The 23,795-nt window shown below is 47.8% G+C and overlaps 1 protein-coding gene across 1 annotated transcript; it reads left to right on the forward strand.

Moving 5' to 3' along the window:
- Positions 1-2,205: 2,205 nt before the first annotated feature.
- On the forward strand, positions 2,206-22,032 carry LOC119163633 (tigger transposable element-derived protein 4). Its single transcript, XM_037415674.2, has 5 exons — positions 2,206-2,676; positions 6,537-6,930; positions 17,038-17,279; positions 18,996-19,265; positions 20,503-22,032. The coding sequence occupies exons 2-5, from the start codon at positions 6,562-6,564 to the stop codon at positions 21,425-21,427; spliced, it is 1,806 nt and encodes a 601-aa protein (XP_037271571.2). The 5' UTR covers positions 2,206-2,676; positions 6,537-6,561; the 3' UTR covers positions 21,428-22,032.
- The last annotated feature ends 1,763 nt before the right edge of the window (positions 22,033-23,795 follow it).

A 23,795-nucleotide genomic window follows, 5' to 3' on the forward strand; every position in this document is an offset into this window, starting at 1 on the left:
GAGCAGTGTAATCATGGCGCGCGTAGCCTAGCAAGCGGGAATGTCACGTGGTACTTTTACGTATTACGCTGGAACCTACAGTATGCTTAAAAACATTATTACTTGATGGATAGAAAGTTAGAAATTGTTTTAATCAGACGTTTAGAAACCCGGTGTTCATCTTTCTCATTTTTATTTCTTTCCTAGCCTCCTCACTTTAGAAGTTAGTTAATGAAAATGGCGTAATTAAGCTATTAACCAGAACACAAAAGTAGTCTGGGTTATTAAACACAATAGTCCGCAACTTGCATTTGGTCGCGCCGTCACTGAGTGTGTCGGCATATTTTTAAACTGCAGCTAGAATTAGCTGCGTACTCTGTATATCCCGATACTACATTCTTCAACTTCGAAGAAATGTATTAGATTTGATTGATATGTCGGGTTCAACGTCACAAAACCACCATATGATTATGAGAGACGCCGTAGTGGAGGGCTCCGGAAATTTCGACCACTTGGGGTTCTTTAACGTGCACCCAAATCTGAGCACACGGGCCTACAACATTTCCGCCTCCATCGGAAATGCAGCCGCCGCAGCCGGGATTTGAGCCCGCGACATGCGTGTCAGCAGCCGAGTACCTTAACCACTACAGCGGTGCGAAACGTATTAGATCCGATACAAAAATTCACATAACTATTTTTTTTCAAAAGATACTAGCCCATAACACAGCATAGCAGCGACTCATATGTCCAAACACTTCAAGGTCTCCAAGGAAGGTTACAGATGTCTTCGTAGGGCACGATATGACACTTGTGTAAGTAGGAAATAGCACACAAAACAACGCTCAGAATGATGACTCGTCTTCGTCAGCAAGCAAGTACCCTGACAAAGACGAGCCCAGTTGTCAGCCAATTAGATTAACGAGATTCCCAGTTTTATCACTGTGTAGTTCACACTACTATATGTATTCCTTTAGAACTCATATTTCAAGAATTTGACGAGCAATGGCTGAGCCTCAGTGGAGAAAAGGAACATCAACCACTGCATAGTTTTGAATTTCCCGCCAGAGCCTGAATTCCGGTAGCGGAGCTTAGCTAGGCTTTTTTTTTTTTTTGCTTTTAGTTATTGTATCGCTCGTTTGGGAGATTTTGAGTTGGGAGACCTTCTTAACACTAGTTAGCTTAAGTGAATAGCCCGCGTGCACATAATATTTACGTACCCTGTGTTTTTAAAATTTACCTGATTGATTAGTTGGCGTGTTATGGCAGAAAGTACAGAACATGTAAGTTCGAGTGCTAAAAAAAAGTGATTAACGATTGTGCGAAAGCTATTAGCCGTCAACTACTTTCTGGTCTCTTTCTGTCAGCTCACCAAAAGTGCTTAATCGCTAAGTGAATCTTTCTTCAATCACCCAGTATCACTCAACAAGTAAGGTTTTGTAAAGGGGAGGCACTATTCCTGTCAAATTAATCGGAAGTGAGGTGCTGCCTCTTACTAAAAATACTTTATGATGCCCCCAAAATGACCAAATGACAATTTCATGTCATGGTGATGTAACTAAGAAGACACCACCACAAAGACCAAATATAATTATTCAAGAACATTTCACCCCACCAGTTTCTGAGAAGATATTCCTTTTACGTAATAACACTGCACCACTATTTTTAATTTTTTTTTGTAATAGGAGGGCTATGATATGCGTAGTCGGTAGTAGAAAAGGCGGCGTGTTCTGCGACGTCCTAACCGGCGAAAAAACCATAGCAGACGACACTCCGTTCTCGCCTGCAACGCTCCTACCGGAGACGAACGAAAACGCACGCATGCGCTTCTGAACAGTGCGATCCTCCTCTTCCTCCTCCTCAATCCACTGCCGCGCCGAAGGACAACCGAAGAAGAAAAAGAAGAAAGTACAGGCGGTGGAGTGAACGAGCGTACAGCGAGCGAGAACGGTTCAAATGAGGGGAGAGGAAAGAGAGATTACAAACGGGGCGACTGGCCGACGCTGCCAGCGCCGAGCAAGCAAGGGGAACTCATGACAGCTGCGAGCGAGGCAGCCAGCGGCAGCGCCACTTCTTCATCCACTTGTTCTCGCTGACAAAATGGCTACCGGAGCGCCGCCGGCGGCTTTCCGCGCTACTACAAGTAGCGGCGGCGAGCGAAGAAACGCGCTCAAAATTGAGAACAATGTTCGGCAATTTATTTCCTTAAGACCCCCCTCGTCATAGCTCGCCGTTTTATCCGATCCTTCGTCTCGGTTGATTTGTGTGCGCGTCTACTCAGAGCACAACACGAGTACGATGCCACGACTGAAAACAGCGCGTCCTTTTATGTATTTGTCGCGTTCTCTTATTCACCCTGGCGGCGCAGCCGGTTCCGATTTCTCCCGGCTGCAACGTAGCGGCGCACCCTAGCGCCCTCGCTTACAACGAAGAAACCGAAGGTCAACAGAACGCGCTCGCCTGCTCGTTGGGGCAGGACGCGTTATTTTGCCGGTTCAGTCAGGCTTTTTTGTCACTGCTTTGTTTGAGACCGGGTGGCCGGGCTGTACCTTTGTGACCGCTTGTGACGCTTTTTGTTGGTGACGAATTGTCGGTACGCCGCCTCGGTGCTAGCGTTAACGCGAAGACTGGTGTCACCGCCGACCGTACGCGTCTCCTCGCCGGGCAGCATCGCCTCGTGTACGACTGTTCGCTGTAAACGTGAGTGTGTACTTATCCACTGCTTTCGACTAACGACACATTGTGAAGCGCGGTTACCACTAACAGTTGAGTCTGAAAGCTCTGAAGGGGGTGGCACCGCTCCGAATAAGTGCTCGACGTGATTTAAGGAGCGGTGGCCGGCGCTGTCTTTTGTTGTTGGAAGGACGTGGGAAGGCGGAGGCCGGTATCGTTGCCGTGCAGCATGCTGGGATAGAAAGATCTCCGAGAAGGCGCGCCGTTTTCGAAAATGCTGCTTCCCGTGTTGTTAAGTGGCCTCGTGTGAACGGGGCTCTTTTTTTTTTTTCTTTTTAATGGTTGCGGAGGGGCTATCTAATCATTGCTCGGTGTAATCTTTCTGGCTCTTTGTAGATCTTCCGTGCACTTTTTAAAATTTCTTGGTTGCTCGTTTTTACCGAAGCATTTGTTATTCGCCGTGGGAAACTTATAAAACGAATGGTTCTTAGATGAACGAAAAACGTCTGAGTATTCACTCAGCCCCGGTGATCCCTTTCAAGCGACTGATATTGATACAAAAAATAATGCCGGGATTTCATGCGCCAGCACTTGAATATCGCCGTAAGGCACACCGTTAAGGGGGATTGCAGATTAACTCCGACTGCCTCGTGTTTCTAAGCTGCTGACCCCAAGGTCGCGGGTTCGATGCCGGTAGCGGCAACCGCATTTTGGTGAAGTTAAAATGCTAGAGGCCTGTGTTCTGTGTGATGTCATTGCATGTTTAACACTAGATGGTCGAAATTTCCGGAGAGCCCTCTACACGGTGTCTGTCATATTCATATCGTGGTTTTGGGAGGTAAAACCCCAGTTATTATCATACTAGTGACAGTGATGCATCACATAATGAGAAATTGCGTACCTTCACCATCATGGACGAAGTCGTTGTGCTTGACCGGTATTTATTTGTTTGACTGCCAGCGAAAGTCCTCAATATTTATTGACATAAAAACGTATCTTAACTACATAAAACGTAATTAAGGGCTCCGTTCTTAGCTTACGCATTTCATTTCAAAAAAAAAAAAGAAAAACTCATGTGAAATTTCTTGTTCGGATTACTACAGACTCGGTGATTAAAGGGGTCGTGAAATGGTCGCTTTACAACGACAATGCGGCACCAACGGCAGCCACATGCGCTACCTGTATCATCAGCCCGAGTGGACCTGCATAGACGCTCAGATGCCTATCGAGGAACATGGAACTCTATGGCATATCGAGCACGCGCAAGAGGCGCTCATCGGCGTTTGCCATACGCGATCCGCGTCCCACAAGGACGCTGCCTAATATGACGTCAGAGTTCAAGTTAGCGCTGATTGCGTATGACAAAGACGCTGATGAGCGTCCCAGTTGCACGCAATCGCAAGTACCGAAAAGTTCCGCGTTCCTCGATAGGCAAAGCATTACTTATGATGACGTCAGCTAGTTAGTGCGGGTGGACGCCGGTGGCTTCGCATTGTCGATTTAGAGCGAGCGTTTCACGACCCGTTTAATACTCGCGAAGCACGGGACAGTGAATATGAGGCTATAACCATTTATAAATGACCTGCTAAACTACACTTCAGTCTTGTTCTATATTCTTTATCTAACGGCTTCGCTGTAATGCGTTGGCGTGGAGTGCAACGGTGTAACGTTATGTAGTAAACTACTTCAGGGCTCGTACGGCGCCAGTTTATGGATGACGTGAAACGTGTCGTTTCTGCTCAGGTCTCGTGACCTGAGCTTAGACGGAGGACTGTAGCTTAGACGGCGCTGTGACGTTCACATGTTCAGTCAATAGAGCGTGTGTGTGTGTGTGTGTGTGTGTGTGTGTGTGTGTGTGTGTGTGTGTGTGTGTGTGTGTGTGTGTGTGTGTGTGTGTGTGCGTGTGTGTCCGCGTCGCCCGCCGAGGATACTCGGACTCAGGCGTCTGTGGCTCAATTTGTTGATCGTGATAATCATTTCATATTGCGGATAATAGCGTAGTAATATCGAAGGCTTTGCGTCCTGAACTTGCGTATAACCTTGATGACCATGCATATACGATGATCGAAACTATGGAGTAAGTGGAGTATTAGGATAAAAAGTTTGAAACTTTAGCCGAAACGACATACGTTCTGTAAAAAAAAATGACCCTTCAGCATGCGTACAAAAATATAAAATGCAATGAACAAAGAAAGTTGATCTAGTTTAAAGAGATTCTGGCACAAATATTTGGAGCTGAGTTTACTTTAGCATGCAGACCTCTCATCTAAAAATAAGACTCTGAGCGAGTCTTTTAACTCCGTAAATGCTGATAAAATATCTTGCTTTGACGTAAAGGTGAATTTTCGTACGGCGCACCTACTCGCATCGATATTAGCGTGGCAATTGCGGCGAATTCACGCACAAGCGTAACTTGTTGTGACGACGTCAGATACCGATGACGTCAGGTATGCGTCACTAAAAAAAAACCACAAAGAGGAGGGGCCATGCAAGTATCGCGAGATATCGCGCGTGCACGCGAGAAAACGCTCGTGCCGTGTCGTGGCGTCTTGGTGAAGTATTAACCGAAACTACCATTTCAAAAGCCTACGGCACATTTTTTTAGGCCCCTTTATGCCATTAGACGCCGAAAAAAAAAAGAAACGACTAAACAACAATTCAATATTTTAACGTCGATAGCCTCTTAATGCGTGTCGAGAATGGGTCTCGGGAAGTCGGCGAATGCCTGTGCGTTTTACATACAAGATTGGCGAAATCTGAGCCTATTTGGTCAATCACCTAAAAAGAGAGAGATAAATTGAGAGGAAAGGCAGGGAGGTTAACCAAGCTTGGCTCGGTTGGCTACCCATTAGCGTGGTCGACGGAATTAACAGACTGCATTCGTGGGAGGCATGGGTAGCTCACTGCCGGTGGGTGACCCTAGTTGCCTCCGTACAGGAGCCAAATGAAGGTCGTGCGATTGGATTTCAGCCATGCAGGAAGCGACTCATCCGCTACACAAGGTAGAGCCTTGTGGTGACGATCGTCGGAAAAATCTCAGTGGGCTACCCGAAGTCTACTTTCTAGGTTACGCGTTTGTATCGGTGGATGTCGTCAAGAAGAGGTAGGAAGGTCACACGAACCTGCCCACGTAGACTAGACTGTATACAGTGGTCCCTCCGGAAGGTCCGGTGTAAAGGAGCAATTTGGCGTTACGTACAACCGCCTACCGTATTACACGTTAGAAATTACCAAAAAGGGGCGAAGAAAATGTTCAAATGGACACTGAAATGGTCAGCCAAATGGCATGTGGCAAAAGAGCCATGCAAGTTTGGCTATCAAAGCTTAGTGCCACCACACGTCTCTACATTTAGCTTGGTTCAATCACCTAAACTATAATAATAGAATATTGCTTCTAAAGGTCCGAGCAGCTGAGCGTCATGCGACACATTCGCACTCGCAAGACGTGATTCCTGCACGAGCGCCTGCATTCTGGGTCGAACTATCTTGTTCGCTGGTCGACTGCAAATGCTATCGCGACATTATAGTTTTTTCATCTGGGTATTGGAAATGAACGGTTGGCAGTGGCCGAAACGTTGGCATAAGACGACGGCTCGGCTTGACGCTGCGCATGACGTCACCCACACCATGGAGGAATGGCGGTCGCCTATGGACGGACGGGGGTTTATAGTAGGTGACTTCTGGACCTTACTTTGTGCTGCGATATTCTTGTAAAGTGCGTTTTTCATGTACACACAGGTGCAGTAGACCCTTCACTTCTATCAGCAAATGGTTGGGTGACCGTCTCATGGCCCCTTGAATGCATTAGCTAGTGTGCAAGAGGGATTCCCTCTAAAGCATTATTGAGAGTGACTCGTTGTAGATTTTTTTTTTCCGTTGTTTAACAGTGTGGCAGACTCCCACGCATCGAGCATGGATGGGGAAGCCACCGAGGAGCCCGATCTGTGTGACAGCCCGGGCCCGCTGGAAATCGCCTTGGACTGTTCGAGCGTGGAGTCGTCCAGCTGCGAAGCAGCTACGCCATCTCCGCGGGAACCTTCACCCGTTGAATCAGTTCCGCCACTGGCGATGAACAATGTTTCGAGGAAAAAGATGAAGAAGACTGGTCGCCGATTCGCGGAGTCGCTCTCGATGCAGAAAAAAAAGAAGAAGAAGGAACGCGACTCTGCCGCTGAAGAGGATACCGCCGACAGAAGTGCGAGAGCTCCCCGGAAACGGAAGTCGTATTCCGTCACGGAAAAGCTGGCTCTGGTAGCCGAGGTGGAGGCGGGACGAAAGAAGGTGAGCGAGCGAAAGTCTGACATCCCTATTGAGGTATATCTTATGAACGTATGAAAAGTTTAATTTAATTTCACATATTCCATGATAATCATTGATTGATATGTGGGGTTTAACGTCCCAAAACCACCATATGATTATGAGAGACGCCGTAGGCTACGGAAATTTCGACCACCTGGGGTTCCTTAACGTGTTCCCAAATCTGAGCCCACGGGCCTCCAACATTTCCGCCTCCATCGGAAATGCAGCCGCCGCAGCCGGTATCCGAACCCGCGACCTGCGGGTCAGTAGCCGAGAACCTTGGCCACTAGACCACCGCGGCGGGGCGATTTCACATATTCCAGTACAGAGGAAGTAAAGTTGATGAGCACGAGGTATATATAGCTGGAGCCAGCGTTTCGATAAGCAGTCTCGTCTCGTGCGTGTGTATGTGTTTGCTGCTTTGTGCCACCCTGTCACCCATTCAGCCTTCTTTAAATATACTAGTACATACATCCTCAAAAACATAATGTCTTACGAACACATACGAAGCCTTGTGTGTGTTATAGTTGAATAAAGAAATCACAGCATATCCACGGAGTGAATGATGATGAGTGGGGCGAAGTTTCGCGGGCTCTCAGCTCCGGGTCCGCCTGTCTTTGTGCGGGTCTGTGTCTTTCTGTCCGTCAGTCTGACTGCCAGCGAAAAAGGAGCGCCATCTATTGAGCGCCCTCAATACTAGCGGTGGACACAGCGCCATCGCCTATCACACTAGAGCATCGCAGTTGAGTGAGCTCCGCAGTGCCATCGCCGTAGCGGTGGCTACTACGACGCCGGACAAGCCTACACCCTGAGGAGCTTCGCCCCTAAAAACGTAGCGCTATTTCTTTTTTTCAAAATAGACAAAAAAAATTATACCTTCATTATGTCATCGTCGATGACCAAGCCATAAGTAATTGCTCTATTCGATATTCAGCTAATTAGTCCACAGTAATTATGTGTTTGTGAACGTACACTGACACGGAGGTGTTAGCGTGTGGACGTGGTGTAAGTGTGAAAGCTCCCGCACAGTCGTCCTTGGTGGCACAGTGATTACCATAGGCGTTCGCAAGAGGAGAGGGCCGAGAGAGGTGACGCGTCTCTTCCTCCTCTATAGTAACCTAAGAGGGAGTAGCGAATTGAGCCCTATACATTCGCATGATAGTCAGGGGGACGCTGCCATCAGCCTTCACCTCCCCCCCCCCCCCTTTCACAAATGGGAACCCCTGCGCACACCTACGGTGGTTTCGGTGCTCGGCTGCTGATGGACTCTGAAGGTCGCGAGTTCGATCCGAGCCACGTAGGTCACATTGCAGTGGAGGCGAAATGCGTGAGACACATTCTGTGCGATGTCAGCGCGCGCGAAAGGACACTGGATTGCCGAAGTTTTCGGTGTCTCACTACGGCGTGTCTCTCATCATATCGGAGTTTCGGTGCTTTAAACCCTAGATGTTACTATTCCTAGCCTAACCTCAAGTATTGAACGATCTTTTAGGGGCGAAGCTCCTTAGGGTGTGGGCTGTGCGTCCCCTGTATGTAGCCACCTCTAGTTTGGTTCTTGCAGTGTTCACTAGATGGCGGTACCGTCCCCTGTATGTAGCCACCTCTAGTTTAGTTCTTGCAGTGTTCACTAGATGGCGGTACCGTCTCCTGTATGTCCTGTATGAGGCGCCTTCGTCGAGGTCGGACGTGTTTTTGGAGAGCTCCGGAATGACAGCTACAGATGAGTGTTTTTGCATGTTTCCAGCTTGCCTCTGTATGTAGCGTTATGAGAACGTAAGGCGCTAGCGTAAAGCTTGATTAGGTCTAGTACGGTGTACGTTTTTTTTTTTTAGTATTCTGTACTGTGTCTTTTTTTTTTCTCCAGCCACCACGTGGCTGAGGCCTGCGCGTAGACCGACCACGTGCATGCGCAGGTGCTGTGAAGTGTAGCGTATTTATTTATTATTGTGGTTCTTTTTGGCTTAGACCAGTGTATTTTAGTACAGTTTTCTAACACGTGGGCATCGGTAAACTGAGCTAGCCATGGTCAAAAAGACCGTAAAGTGTTCAGAGTGCGGGATAGGGAGGAAGGTGGAAATTAGTGCGGAAGAGAAAGCAGAAGATGACGCCAAGTGTAGACAGTGCGAGTTCGAGGAGAAAATGAAAAATATGATGGCGGTCCAGAGTGGGCTCATGGAGAAAATCGCAGAGCTGGAGAATGCATTGGCGAAGGAGCGAGAGAAAACGTCAGCCATGGAGGAAAGGCTCCGGGCAGCCGAGAAAGGCCTATCGAAGGTCGTGAAGGGGAACGAAGACGCAGGTGACGGCGGAAGCATTATGGCGACGACCCCCCGTGCGGGAGAGATGAGGGAAACAGGCATGACAAAGGCAGATACATTGGCCACAGGGCCCAGCTACCGGGAAGTAGTTTTGAGGGAGGGAGGGAGCAAACCAGCAGCCGTGACTCACGCTAGTCACCTAGTCGGCAGCCAGGTGCAGGTTTCAGAAGGAATGTATGAACAGGTCATCATCGCCGGTGACTCAAATTTAGTCCGATGCGCAGCGGCAATCAAAGAAAGGGTGAAAGGCGACAAGAGAGTTGCGATAGGGACGTTCCCAGGACAAACGCTGGGGACAGTAATGAGTCAAGCGGGTGAACAACTCGCAGCTAAAGCTAACAATCGTAACCTCGTTGTAATTGCGGGAGGGTTAAATGACGTCCTGAAAAAAGAATCGTCAGGACTAGCGACGACCTTGGCGAAAGGGGTGGATGACATGCGCACCGTGTCCCCCCAGGTGCAAATTGTAGTATGCACAGTACCGGAAGTACCAGTACGCAACGTCAACCTGCAAAGAGCGGTAGTCGACGCAAACAAAGAGATATGGCGAATTAGTCGAGAGAAGGGTTTCGAGGTAGTGGATTTAAACAGGGAAGTGCACAGGTGGGGTGGATTCCAAAGAGACAAGATTCATTTCGATAAGAGGCTTGGACACGAGGTGGGCTGGCGACTGGCAGGACGCGCAGTAGCTTTTTTGGGGGGCTCACGGGCCCTTCGGAGTCCGGGGTAGCTCGTAACAGGGAAAACAACCAGGAGGACGCTTTGACAGGTAGAATTGCGAAAAACCAGAAAAAAGGTAAAAGAAAAAGGAAAAAGGCGCGTGTTGCAATTAGTTACATAAACATGCAGGGAGGCAGAAAGAAGGCAAAATGGTTAGAGATTGAGGAGCAGTTAAACAAAGAACAGATAGGCGTGTATGCGGTTACAGAAACACACCTTAGAGACTTGGAAGAGCCACCACATATTAAAAATTATGTTTGGGAAGGGTGTAACAGGACCATATCGGAAAGGAAAGGTGGGGGTGTAGGAATGCTAATTCACCGCGGAGCCAAATGGGTTAGAGTGAAACAGACGTGTTCAGAGCACCTCTGGGTTCTGGGCACAGTAGGTGGAAAGGAAACGTGGCTAGGGGTAGCCTACTTGTGGACGGGGAATAACTGCAGAGAAAAGAATCAGGAGATAGTGGATTGCATGAGTGCGGATATTAAGGAATTTGGTAATGGGGCCGAAATCATCCTTCTAGGGGACATGAATGCCCACATACATGACCTTGACGGATATTCAGACACCAATGGGAAGTTATTACTAGATCTTTGCGAGCAACATAGTCTGGAGATAGTTAACCAGGGGCCTAAATGTGACGGCCAGATCACATGGGAAGTCGGAAACAAGCAATCAAGTATTGATTATTGTCTCATGACTGAAGGAATTTACTACAAACTGACAGAAATGAGGATAGACGAGGAAGGCATTAACAGCTTGGGTAGTGATCATAAACGAATAACATTACAAATGGGATACGAAACTAAAAATATGAGCATGGAATCAAAGTCTGGCAGCTCGTATTTAAATGACAAACAAATAATAAATATAGCCGCAAGAGTCGAGGAAGAAGTAGGCGAAATACCAGGCAAGGACTGGGAGTATAGGGAGCTGTTACATCTAATGACGAAGGAGATAGGGAAAGAGAAGAAAACCGTTTGCTGGAAAGGAAAAAGGAAGCCAAAAAGTTGGTGGAACAAGGAAATCCGGGAGGCGATCGAGAAGCGACGCGAAGCATCACGGGAGCATAGAAAGGCAAAAAAGGAGAAGCGGCCGCAGGACGAAGTCAAAAAAATATGGGAAATATATTTGGAGAAAAAATACCTTGTACAGAAATTGGTAGAGGCAAAAATTAAAGGTGAAAGTGAACGCTGGATGACAGAGATACACGAAAAAAAGGAGGCCGCGCCTAGGATTTTTTGGAGCCACATAAAGGCGCTAGGTAGGAAGTCTGTCACAACGCAACAACATATTCTAGATGAAGGAGGAAATCAATTGGAAGGGTACGAAGCGCTAGGTTACATCCAAAAGGTAACAGCCAATTCGTTTCAAAAGAGCGTCCAGGGGATCTCCCCGGTGAGTAAAAGTGTGGCGGAGAAAGCAACAGAGGAAGAGCTAGTACTAGATAATTTCAACTGGAAAAAGGCCGAAGGAAAAATTCCAAAGCGCACTGCCGCGGGTTTAGATGGGATTCCCGTTAGCCTCATTAACGAACTAGGACATAACACTAAAGAAGCATTGTTAAAAGCAGTAGAAAAAAGCTTAAAGGACGGACAAATACCGGACAGTTGGCGACAAAGTAGAATGAACTTAATCTATAAAGGCAAGGGAGAAAAGGACAAGATTCGCTCGTATAGACCACTAACCATTACATCGGTACTATACAGGTTGGCGATGCAAGCAGTAAAAATGAAAATAGAAACATGGGCCGAACATAACGATATTTTGGGAGAACTTCAGAACGGATTTCGAGTCGACAGGCGGTTAGACGATAACCTGTTTGTTCTCACTCAGTGTATAGAAATATCTAAAATAGAGAATAGGCCCTTGTACGTGGCTTTTCTAGACATCACTGGGGCATACGACAACGTTAATCAGGAAATTTTGTGGGATATATTGAAAGGAATGGGCATGGGCGACGACTGTATACAGCTTTTGAGGGAGATATACCGAGAAAATACAGTTTGCATAGAGTGGGAAGGAATGCGTAGCAAAGAGAACGTTGAGGTTAGCAGGGGTCTGAGACAGGGATGTCCTTTGTCCCCACTGTTATTCATGCTGTACATGGTGAGTATGGAAAAAGCGCTAGAAGGTAGCAACATTGGTTTTAATCTGTCACACAAACAGGGCGGCATGATGATTGAGCAGAAGCTTCCAGGTTTATTTTATGCGGACGATATCGTCTTATTTGCGGACAGTCGAGATGATATACAGCAGCTGGCGAATATATGCGGAAGGGAAGGTGAAGCTCTTGGACTAGGATTCAGTGTAACGAAGTGTGGTTTGATGGTATTCAATGATCCCTGTGATCAGACGGTGTCCATACAAGGCCAAGAAATACCGAGGGTAAGTGAATACAAGTACCTTGGAGTATGGGTAAATGAGAGTGATAGATACATGGAGGTACAGGAAAAAGCCTCGGCAGCAAAAGGAAAGAGGAATGCGGCAATAATGAAGCACAGAGCGTTGTGGGGATACAATAGGTATGAGGTGCTTCGAGGTCTGTGGAAGAGTGTAATGGTTCCAGGGCTTACTTTTGGGAACTCAGTGGTGTGCATGAGGGCAGAGGTGCAATCGGGAATGGATGTAAATCAAAGGACTGTGGGACGCCTCGCGTTGGGTGCTCACGGGAAGACGACAAACGAGGCTGTAAAGGGCGATATGGGGTGGGCAGGTTTTGAGGCGAGGGAAGCGCAGAGCAAAATAAGGTTCGAAGAAAGGCTAAGAAATATGAAGGAGAGTAGATGGGCAGAGAAGGTGTTCCGTTATTTGTATAGGAAGAGCGTGGACACACAGTGGAGAAAAAGAACTAGAAGACTCACTAGTAAATATACGGCTGGTATTGTGAGCCATATGTCAACAAAGAGCGTTAAGGGAAAAGTCAGGGAGGCGGAGAGGATTTACTGGATGGCAGCTATGGAGAAAAAACCGGCTTTGAGTAACTACCGAAAGGGCAAAAATGAAATAAGGAGGGAGGCATTTTACGATAATTCAAGGGGAAGCGCTTTACTGTTTGAAGCGAGATCGGGTTGCCTTAGAACGCGTAGTTATAAAGCAAGATTCAGTAAAGAAGAAGAACAATGCACATGCTGCGGGAAAGATAAGGAAACGGCGGAGCATGTTCTGCTTGAATGTGGAGATATCCACCCAGGTGTACGTTTGGGCACGAGCCTACAGGAAGCCTTGGGTTTTAGGGACAACAATGGAAAGCTGAACACACCCGCGATTGAAATAAGTAAGAGACGGTTAGAGTATTGGTGGCAGAAAATTAGAGAGAAAGGACAAAAATAAATATTGGAAAAATAAGATATGGACAGTGTGCCGTAAATGGCAGAGAACTTAAGCTGAAAATTTACCTTTTTTCCATTAAGATAGAATTTATCGAAGTAGAGGCATTAGGCCAACATAAAAAAAAGGAAAAAAGGTTTTTTTTTTTTTTTGTCGAGCCTGGTGGCATACTTGTCACCACCCCGTTATAAAGGGGACGCTCATAGCATCCATCCATCCATCCATGTAGCCACCTCTCGTTTAGTTCTTGTAGTGTTTACTAGATGGTGGTACTTGTAGCTGATGATGAAAAGATGCAAGATGTTATAAACTAGAAAGCGGTACTTGTAGTTGATGAAAGACGCGAGATCTTATAAAATAGAAATGATGTCACATATGGCGCGTGTCATTGGTTGAAGGCAATCGTTCGATTTAGTGCGGCGACGTACGCTAGGGGGAGCGATGTAATAAAATCGAGTGGGCAAAATGTACAGAGGATTCATGGTTTACCAGGTTTACCTCCGGAGCTTCGCCCACTCATCATCATTCACTTCGTGGATATGGCGGCACTTTTTTATTAGTTATATTTTTTCTCGGCCAACTTCTGCAATCTCACATCGAGTCACATTACGCTATGTTCCTAATCAGCAGAACCGTCCAGTGTAATTTGTAAAAACACAACAGTACATATTGCAGCATGGCATGCGTAACAACGACATCAACAGTGAAACGGTTTCGTTGTCGCAGAGTTCTTCCAACGCTGGATATGCGACGTTGTTGCAGGTGTAACAAATTTATGACGCAAGCAAAACACAATGCCTATTATATTTACGTTACAACAAGTGCTATACACATAACTTTGTTGTTCACACGCTTTAACTTGAAGAACAAACTTAACTAAGCAGCTTGAAGGGTCTATTAGGCGGTAGAAGTCAGAACCGATGGCATCAGGGGAGCTCCTAAGTGGACGCTATTCGATAAATATTTTCGCACACCGAGCGATAAGTAACAATGGTATTTTATCGTTTGCGTGTGCGTGCAACGCTTGTTCTATTCTGAGATACTCGCAATAAGATATGATGTATCTGTCGTGCAACTAATACGGTGGCAGTTCTGTATCTGTAACCGAGTGGTGTGCCAAATCGCAAGATGTAGCGCCAGCGCTTCTGGTCCCGCGCTTTGCGTGATCCCCTTGAGGTATACTTTTTATATGAAGGTGGATTATCATACGCCTTGATACCAGAAACATTTGCCTTGCTTTGATATGAAACACGAGAACTCTCGATAAAAAAAAAAAACAAAAAGAGGAGTGGCTTACCATTTTTGTTTCAGAGTGGAAGTGGTTGAACCAAACGTCGTACATCGCGAGTAGATCCAAAATGGAGCCTTGTCAGTCATATTGGAAGTATAGTTGTTAAGGCAGTGTCGTTAACGAGCCACGAAATGACAGACAGGAGCGGTTGATTGAAAGCGTCTGCGCGTCCGTTTCTGCTTCTTCCGTGGCCGCCTATTCGTGTGCGCCTATTCGAAGAACTCGCAAAAAGATGCGTGAATCGCGTGGCTGGAACAGAACACGCGCTGGAGCCGAAAACCGTCGCGTATATATCTCGTCGAAGCACCTATCTCTTCGCGCAGGATCGAGATCAGATAAGCGTAGAGCCGTCGCGCGATTGCGCCACGACCGGCGGCACGCTGCAGAATAGACGGTGACGCAGATACGAAACAGACCCAATCATGGCTGCCGGTCGCGACGAGAAGCGACTTGCGGCGTTTGCTCCGCAGCTAGACAGAACATGGTGCATCTCTGAGGAACTGTTCTCACGGTATCCGATTCACCGCAGCGCGTTCAGGTACGCAAAAATACGACTAGTTGTGACGTCATGGCGCTATTGACCTTTTAAGCACGTCGATACACCGAACCCGCCAACACATCCACACCGCAAAAAGAAACTAAGTGGGCGAAATGTACAGCAGCAGGTCTCTTAAAACGTGCGCATGAACTTGCTGAGATGTTTGAAGAGCGATGCAGGGAATGCGTAACGGCCTTCTAGGCAACGTTGTTTCCTGGTGCGTCAGGAGGGCAATCGCGTTAAACCTAATTCAAGGGCTGATGTGATTCGAGTTCATGCACGGCCTCAGTGATGTGCGTCCAAAAAACGGGTCTCTGGGGCGCTGTACTTTGTCGCGATATCTTGGAGAATATATAAAGCAAGGGAATACACTCAAACCTAGCTCAGCTAGAGGGCCGCAGTTAAGAAATGTAATCCCGCAAGGGTCAAGCCTGCAAAGAAGGTAGGAGCAGAGGGGAGGCACAAACGAAAAGTGCTAGACTGCTCTCATTTCTTATATATGGGTCATTTACTTACGCTAGCGCCAGATTTTCCTCTAGCTCAGGAGTCTCTTCCTCGCGGCTATCGTAGCCACAGAGTTCCCTAAAATTAACCAGAGGAGACTCTGGTGCTACGATCATTAGGCGACCATGGGAACCGTGGGCAGTACACGGATTTGCCTAGTCCTCGTACATGCATGCGGGTGGGGAATCACGCTTGTGGCTTCGTTCACTGCTGTGTTTCGCTTTCACTTCGAAGGAAAGAACGAACCATCTTGACCTTCGTGACCCGATTTGAAACAGGAAGCCTAAAAATTTAAGGTAGTGAAGCGCAACTGCCGAACATTTTGCCGATTGCTGTTTCGTGACAAATCAGCTTCGAGCCATGCGAAGCCAAAAGGAACGTAAAGTACGAAGACTATAGTCAAATCCGTGTACTACCCATCGTTCCCATGCTCGCTGAAGTGCCATGCGTTGCACCTCCCATAGACACTAGCGCCAGAGTTCGCTAGTGTATACGTGGGGAATCCCATGATGGTATAGCGGCCCGCGTACGCAGATGACAGTCCCCGCCCCCCTTTTTTTTATTACTGTGTGACTGAAGTTTTGTGACTTCGCTAAATTAACTTCGCAATATTATGCGTTTAATAGCTCTTTGTTTTGGGTTTGATGCGCCGACATTCCTGGCCTGAGGTACGCTTTGTTCTCCTAAGGTATTTCATTCTCAAAACATCCGATGCGGTGCAGCTAAAATTCTGTTACTGAATTAGCGTGATTAGTGATTCTGCATACCGGTATCGACATGTTGTTCGAATCCTCTGATGCCAAATACCTCTTGGAAAATTACCTTAAGATTGTGTTCATGATGACGTCAATACGCATGAATTATTTACGGTAAACGCTTTACCTATAAACGAACGCAGCATAAATGGTGTGCATTGACGTCATCAAAACTCCCACGCTGGCGCACCGCATCGTAAAACGCAAGGTTTTTGACGTCGCGTATGTGCTGTCATGACATTCATTGGAAGTCTGTGTTCCAAACGCACGGAGGCCAAAACTATGGTGGCTGCATATATATAGTTATCATAGTGAAGCATCTTAAGCCCTGTGTGAATATACTCATTGACGTCGTAAGAACCGCCATGTTGGTGAAATTAAGAGCACCTCATGAGGCAGCGTTCATGGCGTTACGCGCAAGCGATTCACAACCTAACGAAAGTTTCCCTACTAAAACGATCCGTATATGCGATGTCCAATAATTCCGTATGTTTCCGTGAGAATCTTACGGAAATATATGGAAAATACATGTGAAACATGTGTAGTTTTACGGATACATACGGAATTATCGGACATCGCATACGGAACGCTTTAGTAGGGTTATAGCCTATGATGAAATGTTGGTTGTCGCAGGTGGACATCTGCCGCGAGTACGGCATCTCGGCCTCGACGTTGGCGAGCATCACCAAGCACAAGGAGCAGTTCGTGGCGGCGTACGAGGAGAGCCGGCTGAAGGCCAAAAGGCTGCGCAAGGCCACGCGCGAGGACCTGGACCGTGCCCTGCTGCGCTGGTACCACCAGGCCACGGCCTCCGGAACCCCCATCAGCGGCCCGCTGCTGCAAGCCAAAGCGGAGAAGATTGCCGCTGAACTCGGGTACAAATCATCATCATCATCATCATCATCATCATCATCATCATCATCATCATCAGCCTGACTACGTCCACTGCAGGACAAAGGCTTCTCCCATGTTCCGCCAGTTAACCCGGTCCTGTGCTTGCTGCTACCCGCAAAACTTCTTAATCTCATCTGCCCACATAACCTTCTGTCTCCCCCTAACCCGCTTGCCGTCTCTGGGAATCCAGTTAGTTACCCTTAACGACCAGCGGTTATCCTGTCTACGAATATACTACTTCAAAGTGTGAATAACTGCATGGAGACAATGCACAGAAGGAAAGAAAAACGATTGTACGGGACCACTTTTGTGGTCCTGTCTCGCGTTACAGGAGTATTGAAATCAATTTTCGAAGCTAACGTAACCACCGCCATACGAATGTCCCGTGTACGTGGCTCTGAATTGGGCTCAGAGCCACGTTCAGAGCTGGGCTCGGGAAATGCTAAGATACATCTTACCCGTAGGTCGTGGGTTCGATTCCGACTGCAGCGGTCGCATTTCGATGGGGGCAAAATCGTAGAGACCCGTGAACAGGGCGACGTGAGTGCTCGTTAAAGAACATGAGATGACCAGACCTATTGGATCCATCCACTACGTCGTCGCTCGTAATTACACTGGTGACGTAAAACCCCGCGCATTGTTATAACTGCTAAGATGTTTTAATTTGAACATTACTCTCAATTTTCTGCAGTGGCGCGCTTACTGATAGCGACGCTATCGTGACGTGTGAACGTTATACGCGTTTAGAAGATGGAGGCCGTGCTTGATGCGGCTGGTTAATGTGCGCCTTAATCTAAGCACGTGGGTGTGGGGTGGATTTCGCGCCCGTCGGAGTGTGGCTAGCATTGGTGGCATTGCCGGTATTGGCGTTGCTTGAAGAGGAGAAGGAATCATATGCCACCCCCCCCCCTTCCCTAAAAAAAAGTTTTCTTTTACATTTGCACATATACACAGTACTCATACAAACGCGTGCGCGACCATCACAAAACTTGGTTGAACCACGTCCCCCCTTCCCCAACTACACGCACGCACGAAATTTCCAACAGCACCCGGTGACTGTGGCTGGGAATCAAAACCCACGCTCTCGCGCTTAGTAACGCGAGTAACCTTCCGTGCTAAGCTACAAGGCTTTTTTGTGTGTTTGTGTGTATTTGTGTGTGTTACCGCTGCTCATTCTCCATCGAATGCTAACATCAACCATTAAACGCAATACAACAAAATATGTCCGTCGGCTTAGCTCAATTCAGAACGGAAATTCGGGGCAGAGGTGTTTGTCTGGAAATCGATGTAACACGACAATTACCAATATAGAGTTTCCTAAAATATAACTGGAGGGGACACTGGCGCTGCAATCGCTAAGCGACCGTGAGAATGATGAGTGGTATATATAGATTTGCCTAGTCTTCGTGCTTGCGGGCGCCGTGTGCTGCAAGGAAACAAGACGGCGCAAACCACCGGGGAACAATAAGCGAAAGGAAAGAGCATCAACTTGCAAATGAGGTTTATTTGAAACGAAGAACATACTATACCTTCGCATAAATCTCACGAATATGCACGCATCATTCAACGTGAGATTACGTGGCTCAATCGTACAGCGCGGAAAAAGATTCTTCCTTGGTGGTTTTCATCGCCTAATTTGTTTGCAGTACGGGAAGTCCGACTCGGCCAAACCGAGGTATTGTTACCGTAACCTGCAGGTACGAGAACCGCACGGTGCCCAACGCGTGGATCGACCGCTTCAAGAAGCGGCATGCGATCACGTACGCTCGCGAGCGCAAGGAGATGGGCGCCGACATTCCGGACGTGGACACCTGGCTGAACACGTCGTGGCCGCAGATCCGCTCCGGCTACTCCTCCTGGGACATCTTCAGCGCCGTCGAGACCGGCCTGTTCTTCAGGGCGTTGCCCAAGGAAGCGGCACAGCTCAACGGGGCCACCTGCGAACAAGGACAACTGGCCCAGGACAGGCAAGTGGCTGACGGGCGCGAAGGGACGGATGTTTCTTTGTCGTTTTTGGGGGCGTTGCAGGTTTCGTCGCTATATGCAACGTCAGAAGAGCACCCTATTGTCATCATAACGGATATGTAAAAGGCACAACCAACTGAACCGAGCACAAAGTGACGCCGTAAATTAGCGATGTAAATTGAAATTGAATGAAGCGGACAGACACCGCTTACAAAGGTTGGATCATAATGCTGACCTGATACGAAGGTTAGGGGTTTACTCACTTCAGTTGCGTCGTTATCGTTATTTTTGTCCTGGTGAAAGTGCGTTACTTCAAGTATACGGTATAATGTATACGATATGATGTATACGGTATGTTGTACGGTGTGACGTACCACTTTTTATGTATGTTCACGGGTGTGTCTGTGTGTGCGCATGCATGTACACACATGCAGACTTAAAAGTATGTCAAAGGGATATAAACCCCATCACTCCTTAGTACATCAGGGCACTAGGCGTTGGGCTGTGCGCCGCAAGCCACCATCTGGGTGGCGTCTCTCATAATCATATAGTGGTTTTGGGACGTTAAACCCCACATATCAATCAACCATCTGGGTGTCACTGGACACGAAGCTGAACGTCCCTTTAGTTAGGTGTCCCGACTTGTCAGGCATGGCTGCAGGGCAGGGTGACAGTGTACGAAGAAGTTATTGTCACCGCGCATGACGTATAGCAGGACAATTGTCGAAATACAACGCGCGGCCTCGCCAGTGGTCAAGTTATACGTGGGTTCTCAATCAGTGGCACGTTAGGGTACTGGATAATCTCTGGGAAGTTAAGTGTATACCGTCAACGGGAACATTTGTGCGTGTGTCTGGAAAGGCCCTGTGCGAATGAAGTATTGTGCTGAATATGCACAGCTCTCATTTAACGCAATGTGGCTTGAAACAAACCGAAGCTTCAACTGAGTTACAGATTGTCGAACGTTGATCTAAGATATCGCATTTGTTCTGAATCCAGACCGGGCCACTAGCGATACTATTAGCGTTTGTGAGAAGCCTACCAGGCATTACTGCGTACTGGCGATCGAAAAATACTTTAAGATGATTTTAACCTAACGTTTTCAATTAAGGCGTAACCTTTTCTTTTTTCATCGCTAATTGTGAGAACGTTGTAGCCAGAACTTCCTTTCACAACGCGCTTACAGGCTTCTTTCTCTAAACGGGATTTTGCGTTATACCATTTTCTGTTTATCTCCAGGTTCACCATCTACCTCTGCACAAACATGACCGGCGATGAACGGCGGCCGCTAACGGTCGTGGGCGCGTCTCCGCTGCCTCACAGCGTCGTCCTGCCGGGTCTCACGTACTCCGTGAACGAGAAGTCGTGGATGACGCGGCGGGTGTTCGTCGAGGAGCTACGTCGCTGGGACCGTGAGCTGGAGGCTCGCAAGCGAAAGGTCCTGCTTCTAGTAGACCAGACCGTGTGCCACGAGCTGGGCAAAAAGGCCAACCTCAAGTACATCGACGTCATCTACCCTCCTCCGAACACGAGCGGCCTCCTGATCCCCCTGGACCAAGGGGTCGTGCACGCGCTCAAGCGAAACTACCGCAAGGCACTCGTAGTCCACACTGTGCTTCAGGAGATACCCACGGTCCTACAGGTCCGCGAGGCCCTGCGACTTCTGGCCGTCGCTTGGAGGGACGTCAAGGACAAGACCATCAGGTCCGCTTTCGGGGCTTGTGGTCTGCACAGCATCCACCATCTCAATGACAGCGCCGAAGAAGACGGCGACCACGACGAGACGGACGATCCTCTCGAGCTATGGTCGTCCCACTACGACCTGCCCGAAGACCTGGTTGACGGCATCGGCGAGTTCGAAAACATTGACGAGTTCGTGGCCACGTCGGCCAAGCTGCAGACCGATCAGGTCGGGGAAGACGCCGGCGAGCAACGGCTATCTTTGTCCAAGACCGACGGAAACACGCGGTTGTCTAAGAAGGCTGACAGTATAGCTTCGTACGAAGTCCTAGACGCGATCGACTTGCTCCTGAAGTACTGCGATAACTCGCCTCTCGGTATTAGCAGGACTGACGCCGAGAAAGCTGCCCTAGGACTTAACGCTTTGCGCGCCAGCGCCCAGGTGACGGCTTTCAAAAGGACGTATTCTCTGAACTCTAAGTGATGTGCCGGACATTGAAGCGTTTCTCGTTAGTTTGAAGACGACCCGTCGAAGATCTGCCAGCTGTTCAACTGCAATCTCGCCCTCTTGGTGTGGATGACGAAACCATGTGAATTCATCCGATTAATTTCGGGACTACTCTGTATGCGAATGCGGCCTTGTTAGCGAAAAACATTGGCTATTCAGGTCAATGGCGATGTGCCTGAAGCGCGGTGGCGTGGATTCATCGGTAAATTTCTGTTTGTTCTTTAAGTGTGCTCGAGAAGTGTCAACCAGAACTCTCCAGTTGTCACGTTGGCCATGAATGCTGCGGAGGGAACTGGATGACTTGACATTCTTCGCGTAACTTCTGAAACAGACGCCCTCGAACGTGCACACTTTTCAAGTGTCACGATGGACGCAATGCCGAGTCAGTCGGCGTTTGAACACTGTATGAAAACAACTCCAATAGTGACACAAACACCACAGAGTTCAAGTAGTAAATTAGGGCATTACACTCTCGGAGCGCTGCAGGCAAAGCCTGACGAAACTGATGATGTCGGTGAAGATGTAAACTTTGGCACACTGTGTTCCGAAGGCTGTTGAGACAGAAATAAAGGTATCAGTTCCGTTGTTTGACTTAATACAGCGAGCAGCAGGCTCCTGCTATGCTATAGCGCTTTTAGAACATGCAGGGGAAGTGCAGACGCAACGCCGCGTGGTGATACTAGCTATGCCGATATTTTTTTTTGAGCCAGGTGAGATTCGCCTGGCTAAAAGCCAAAGTATGTGTGAGATTCAACGTAGAAATTCGGTCTAGTTGTCGCGCGTAGATTATGCGCATCTTAGAAGCGCAGCGAACCAGCCACAAAATAAAGTCGCGTAACCAGGACGTGTGCTAGGCATCAAGCGAAGGTTGACTGACGTAAAACGATGAAAATGCACCGAGATGCGCAGAACGCACTGAGAGTTTCAGACGGCGCTACCAACGCATCGCTTCAGAGACGCTGCTTCTTTCGCGCGCAATGCCAGTGAAGGTGGACGCACGCTATTATTAACTGCCACCTCACCCCCGTGGTAGTCTAGTGGCTAAGGCACTCGGCTGCTGACCCGCCGGTCGCAAGGTGTAGTTCCGGCTGTCGCAGATGCATGTGCAATGGAGGCGCAAATGCTGTATAGGCCCGTGTGCACAGATTTGGGTGCACGGTAAGGAACCCCAGGCGGCCGAATCTTCAAGAGTCGTCCACTACGACGTCTCTCAAATAATATGGTGGTTTTGGGACGTTAAGCCTCACATGTTATTATTATTATTATTATTATTTTTATCAGCTTCTATACTAATGCAGTATGCCTCATAGATTTCGCAAGGTTGATTAGCAGCAAAGCTGAACAAGATATGGGTGCCTTCAAAGTCAGGAACGTTAGAAAAGCTGCAGTAGTTATCTGCCAAATGTCCATCCCCCATCAATAAAATCAGTATAGAATCTGATGAGTATGTGAAAGAAACCTTGCATGTGAAAGAAACAGCGTCTCTGAAGCGACATTGCAGGTACCTGCCTGAGTAGCGACATCTGCATGTCTTCGCGGTTTCTGCGCAGGCCTGTTAATTTTCATAGTTTTATGTCAATAAACTTTCATTTGATGCCTCGTGCCCGCCTTGTTTATGAATCTCTTACATTTTCGTCTGTTCCGCTGCGCTTGTCAAAACTCGTAGGCTTGAGATGATTCAGTGGTGATTTAGCGGAGACTCTGAGGGAACTGCGTTATGTTATATTTCAGTGCGTATAACTATACGACGATAGACAAAACTAACCGACGCCAAGGACGACAAGCTGATTTACACATATGCTGTGAAGATGGAGGTTGGTCTCGTAGGCCTGCGTCGGGTTCCCTGTTATAAGGTTTGGTCTCCGGTTCTCCAGGAGTAAAGATGGATGGTAAGCAGCTCTTGTAATGCAACATCCGGGGCCTTCGGTTGCCAGTATTGTGCAGAACATGCCTTACCACAACCCCGTTCTTTAAAAAATGACGGGACCGTTCAGATTGAGTCAAAGTATGAAGCAGACCTTGTGATCATTAGGTATGAATAGGTAGTTAAGTAATTGGGCTTTGACCCCCTCTCCCTTTGTCAATTGGTCGTTTACTGGTTCGCTTAGAGGGTGGCTGAATTGTGTTCCTTCCGAGTTAGTATATAGGATAAGCTCTTCACAGACTACACACTTCTTGTAAATATGTGTTCCCTAAACGCTAACGCATTAAAGCTCTAACTTCTTGTATTTCGCGATGGACTGTTTGACGATGCCGTCGATCTACTAGCTCGTCCAAATTCTCATCCTGACCGAGTAAGACAAGCTTCCTAGCGACTATGTACATCCGTGAGAACAGTTTCGGG

The sequence above is a fragment of the Rhipicephalus microplus genome, chromosome 9 (assembly GCF_043290135.1).
Source record: "Rhipicephalus microplus isolate Deutch F79 chromosome 9, USDA_Rmic, whole genome shotgun sequence".
NCBI lineage: Eukaryota > Metazoa > Arthropoda > Arachnida > Ixodida > Ixodidae > Rhipicephalus > Rhipicephalus microplus.

Excerpts from the sequence above, each read along its gene's own strand:
- LOC119163633 (XM_037415674.2), top strand. The coding sequence starts at position 6,562 with ATGGATGGGGAAGCCACCGAGGAGCCCGATCTGTGTGACAGCCCGGGC. Across the intron at positions 6,931-17,037 it reads TGGAGGCGGGACGAAAGAAG|GTGGACATCTGCCGCGAGTA; the intron begins GTGAGCGAGCGA and ends TGGTTGTCGCAG. Across the intron at positions 17,280-18,995 it reads AAGATTGCCGCTGAACTCGG|GTACGAGAACCGCACGGTGC; the intron begins GTACAAATCATC and ends CGTAACCTGCAG.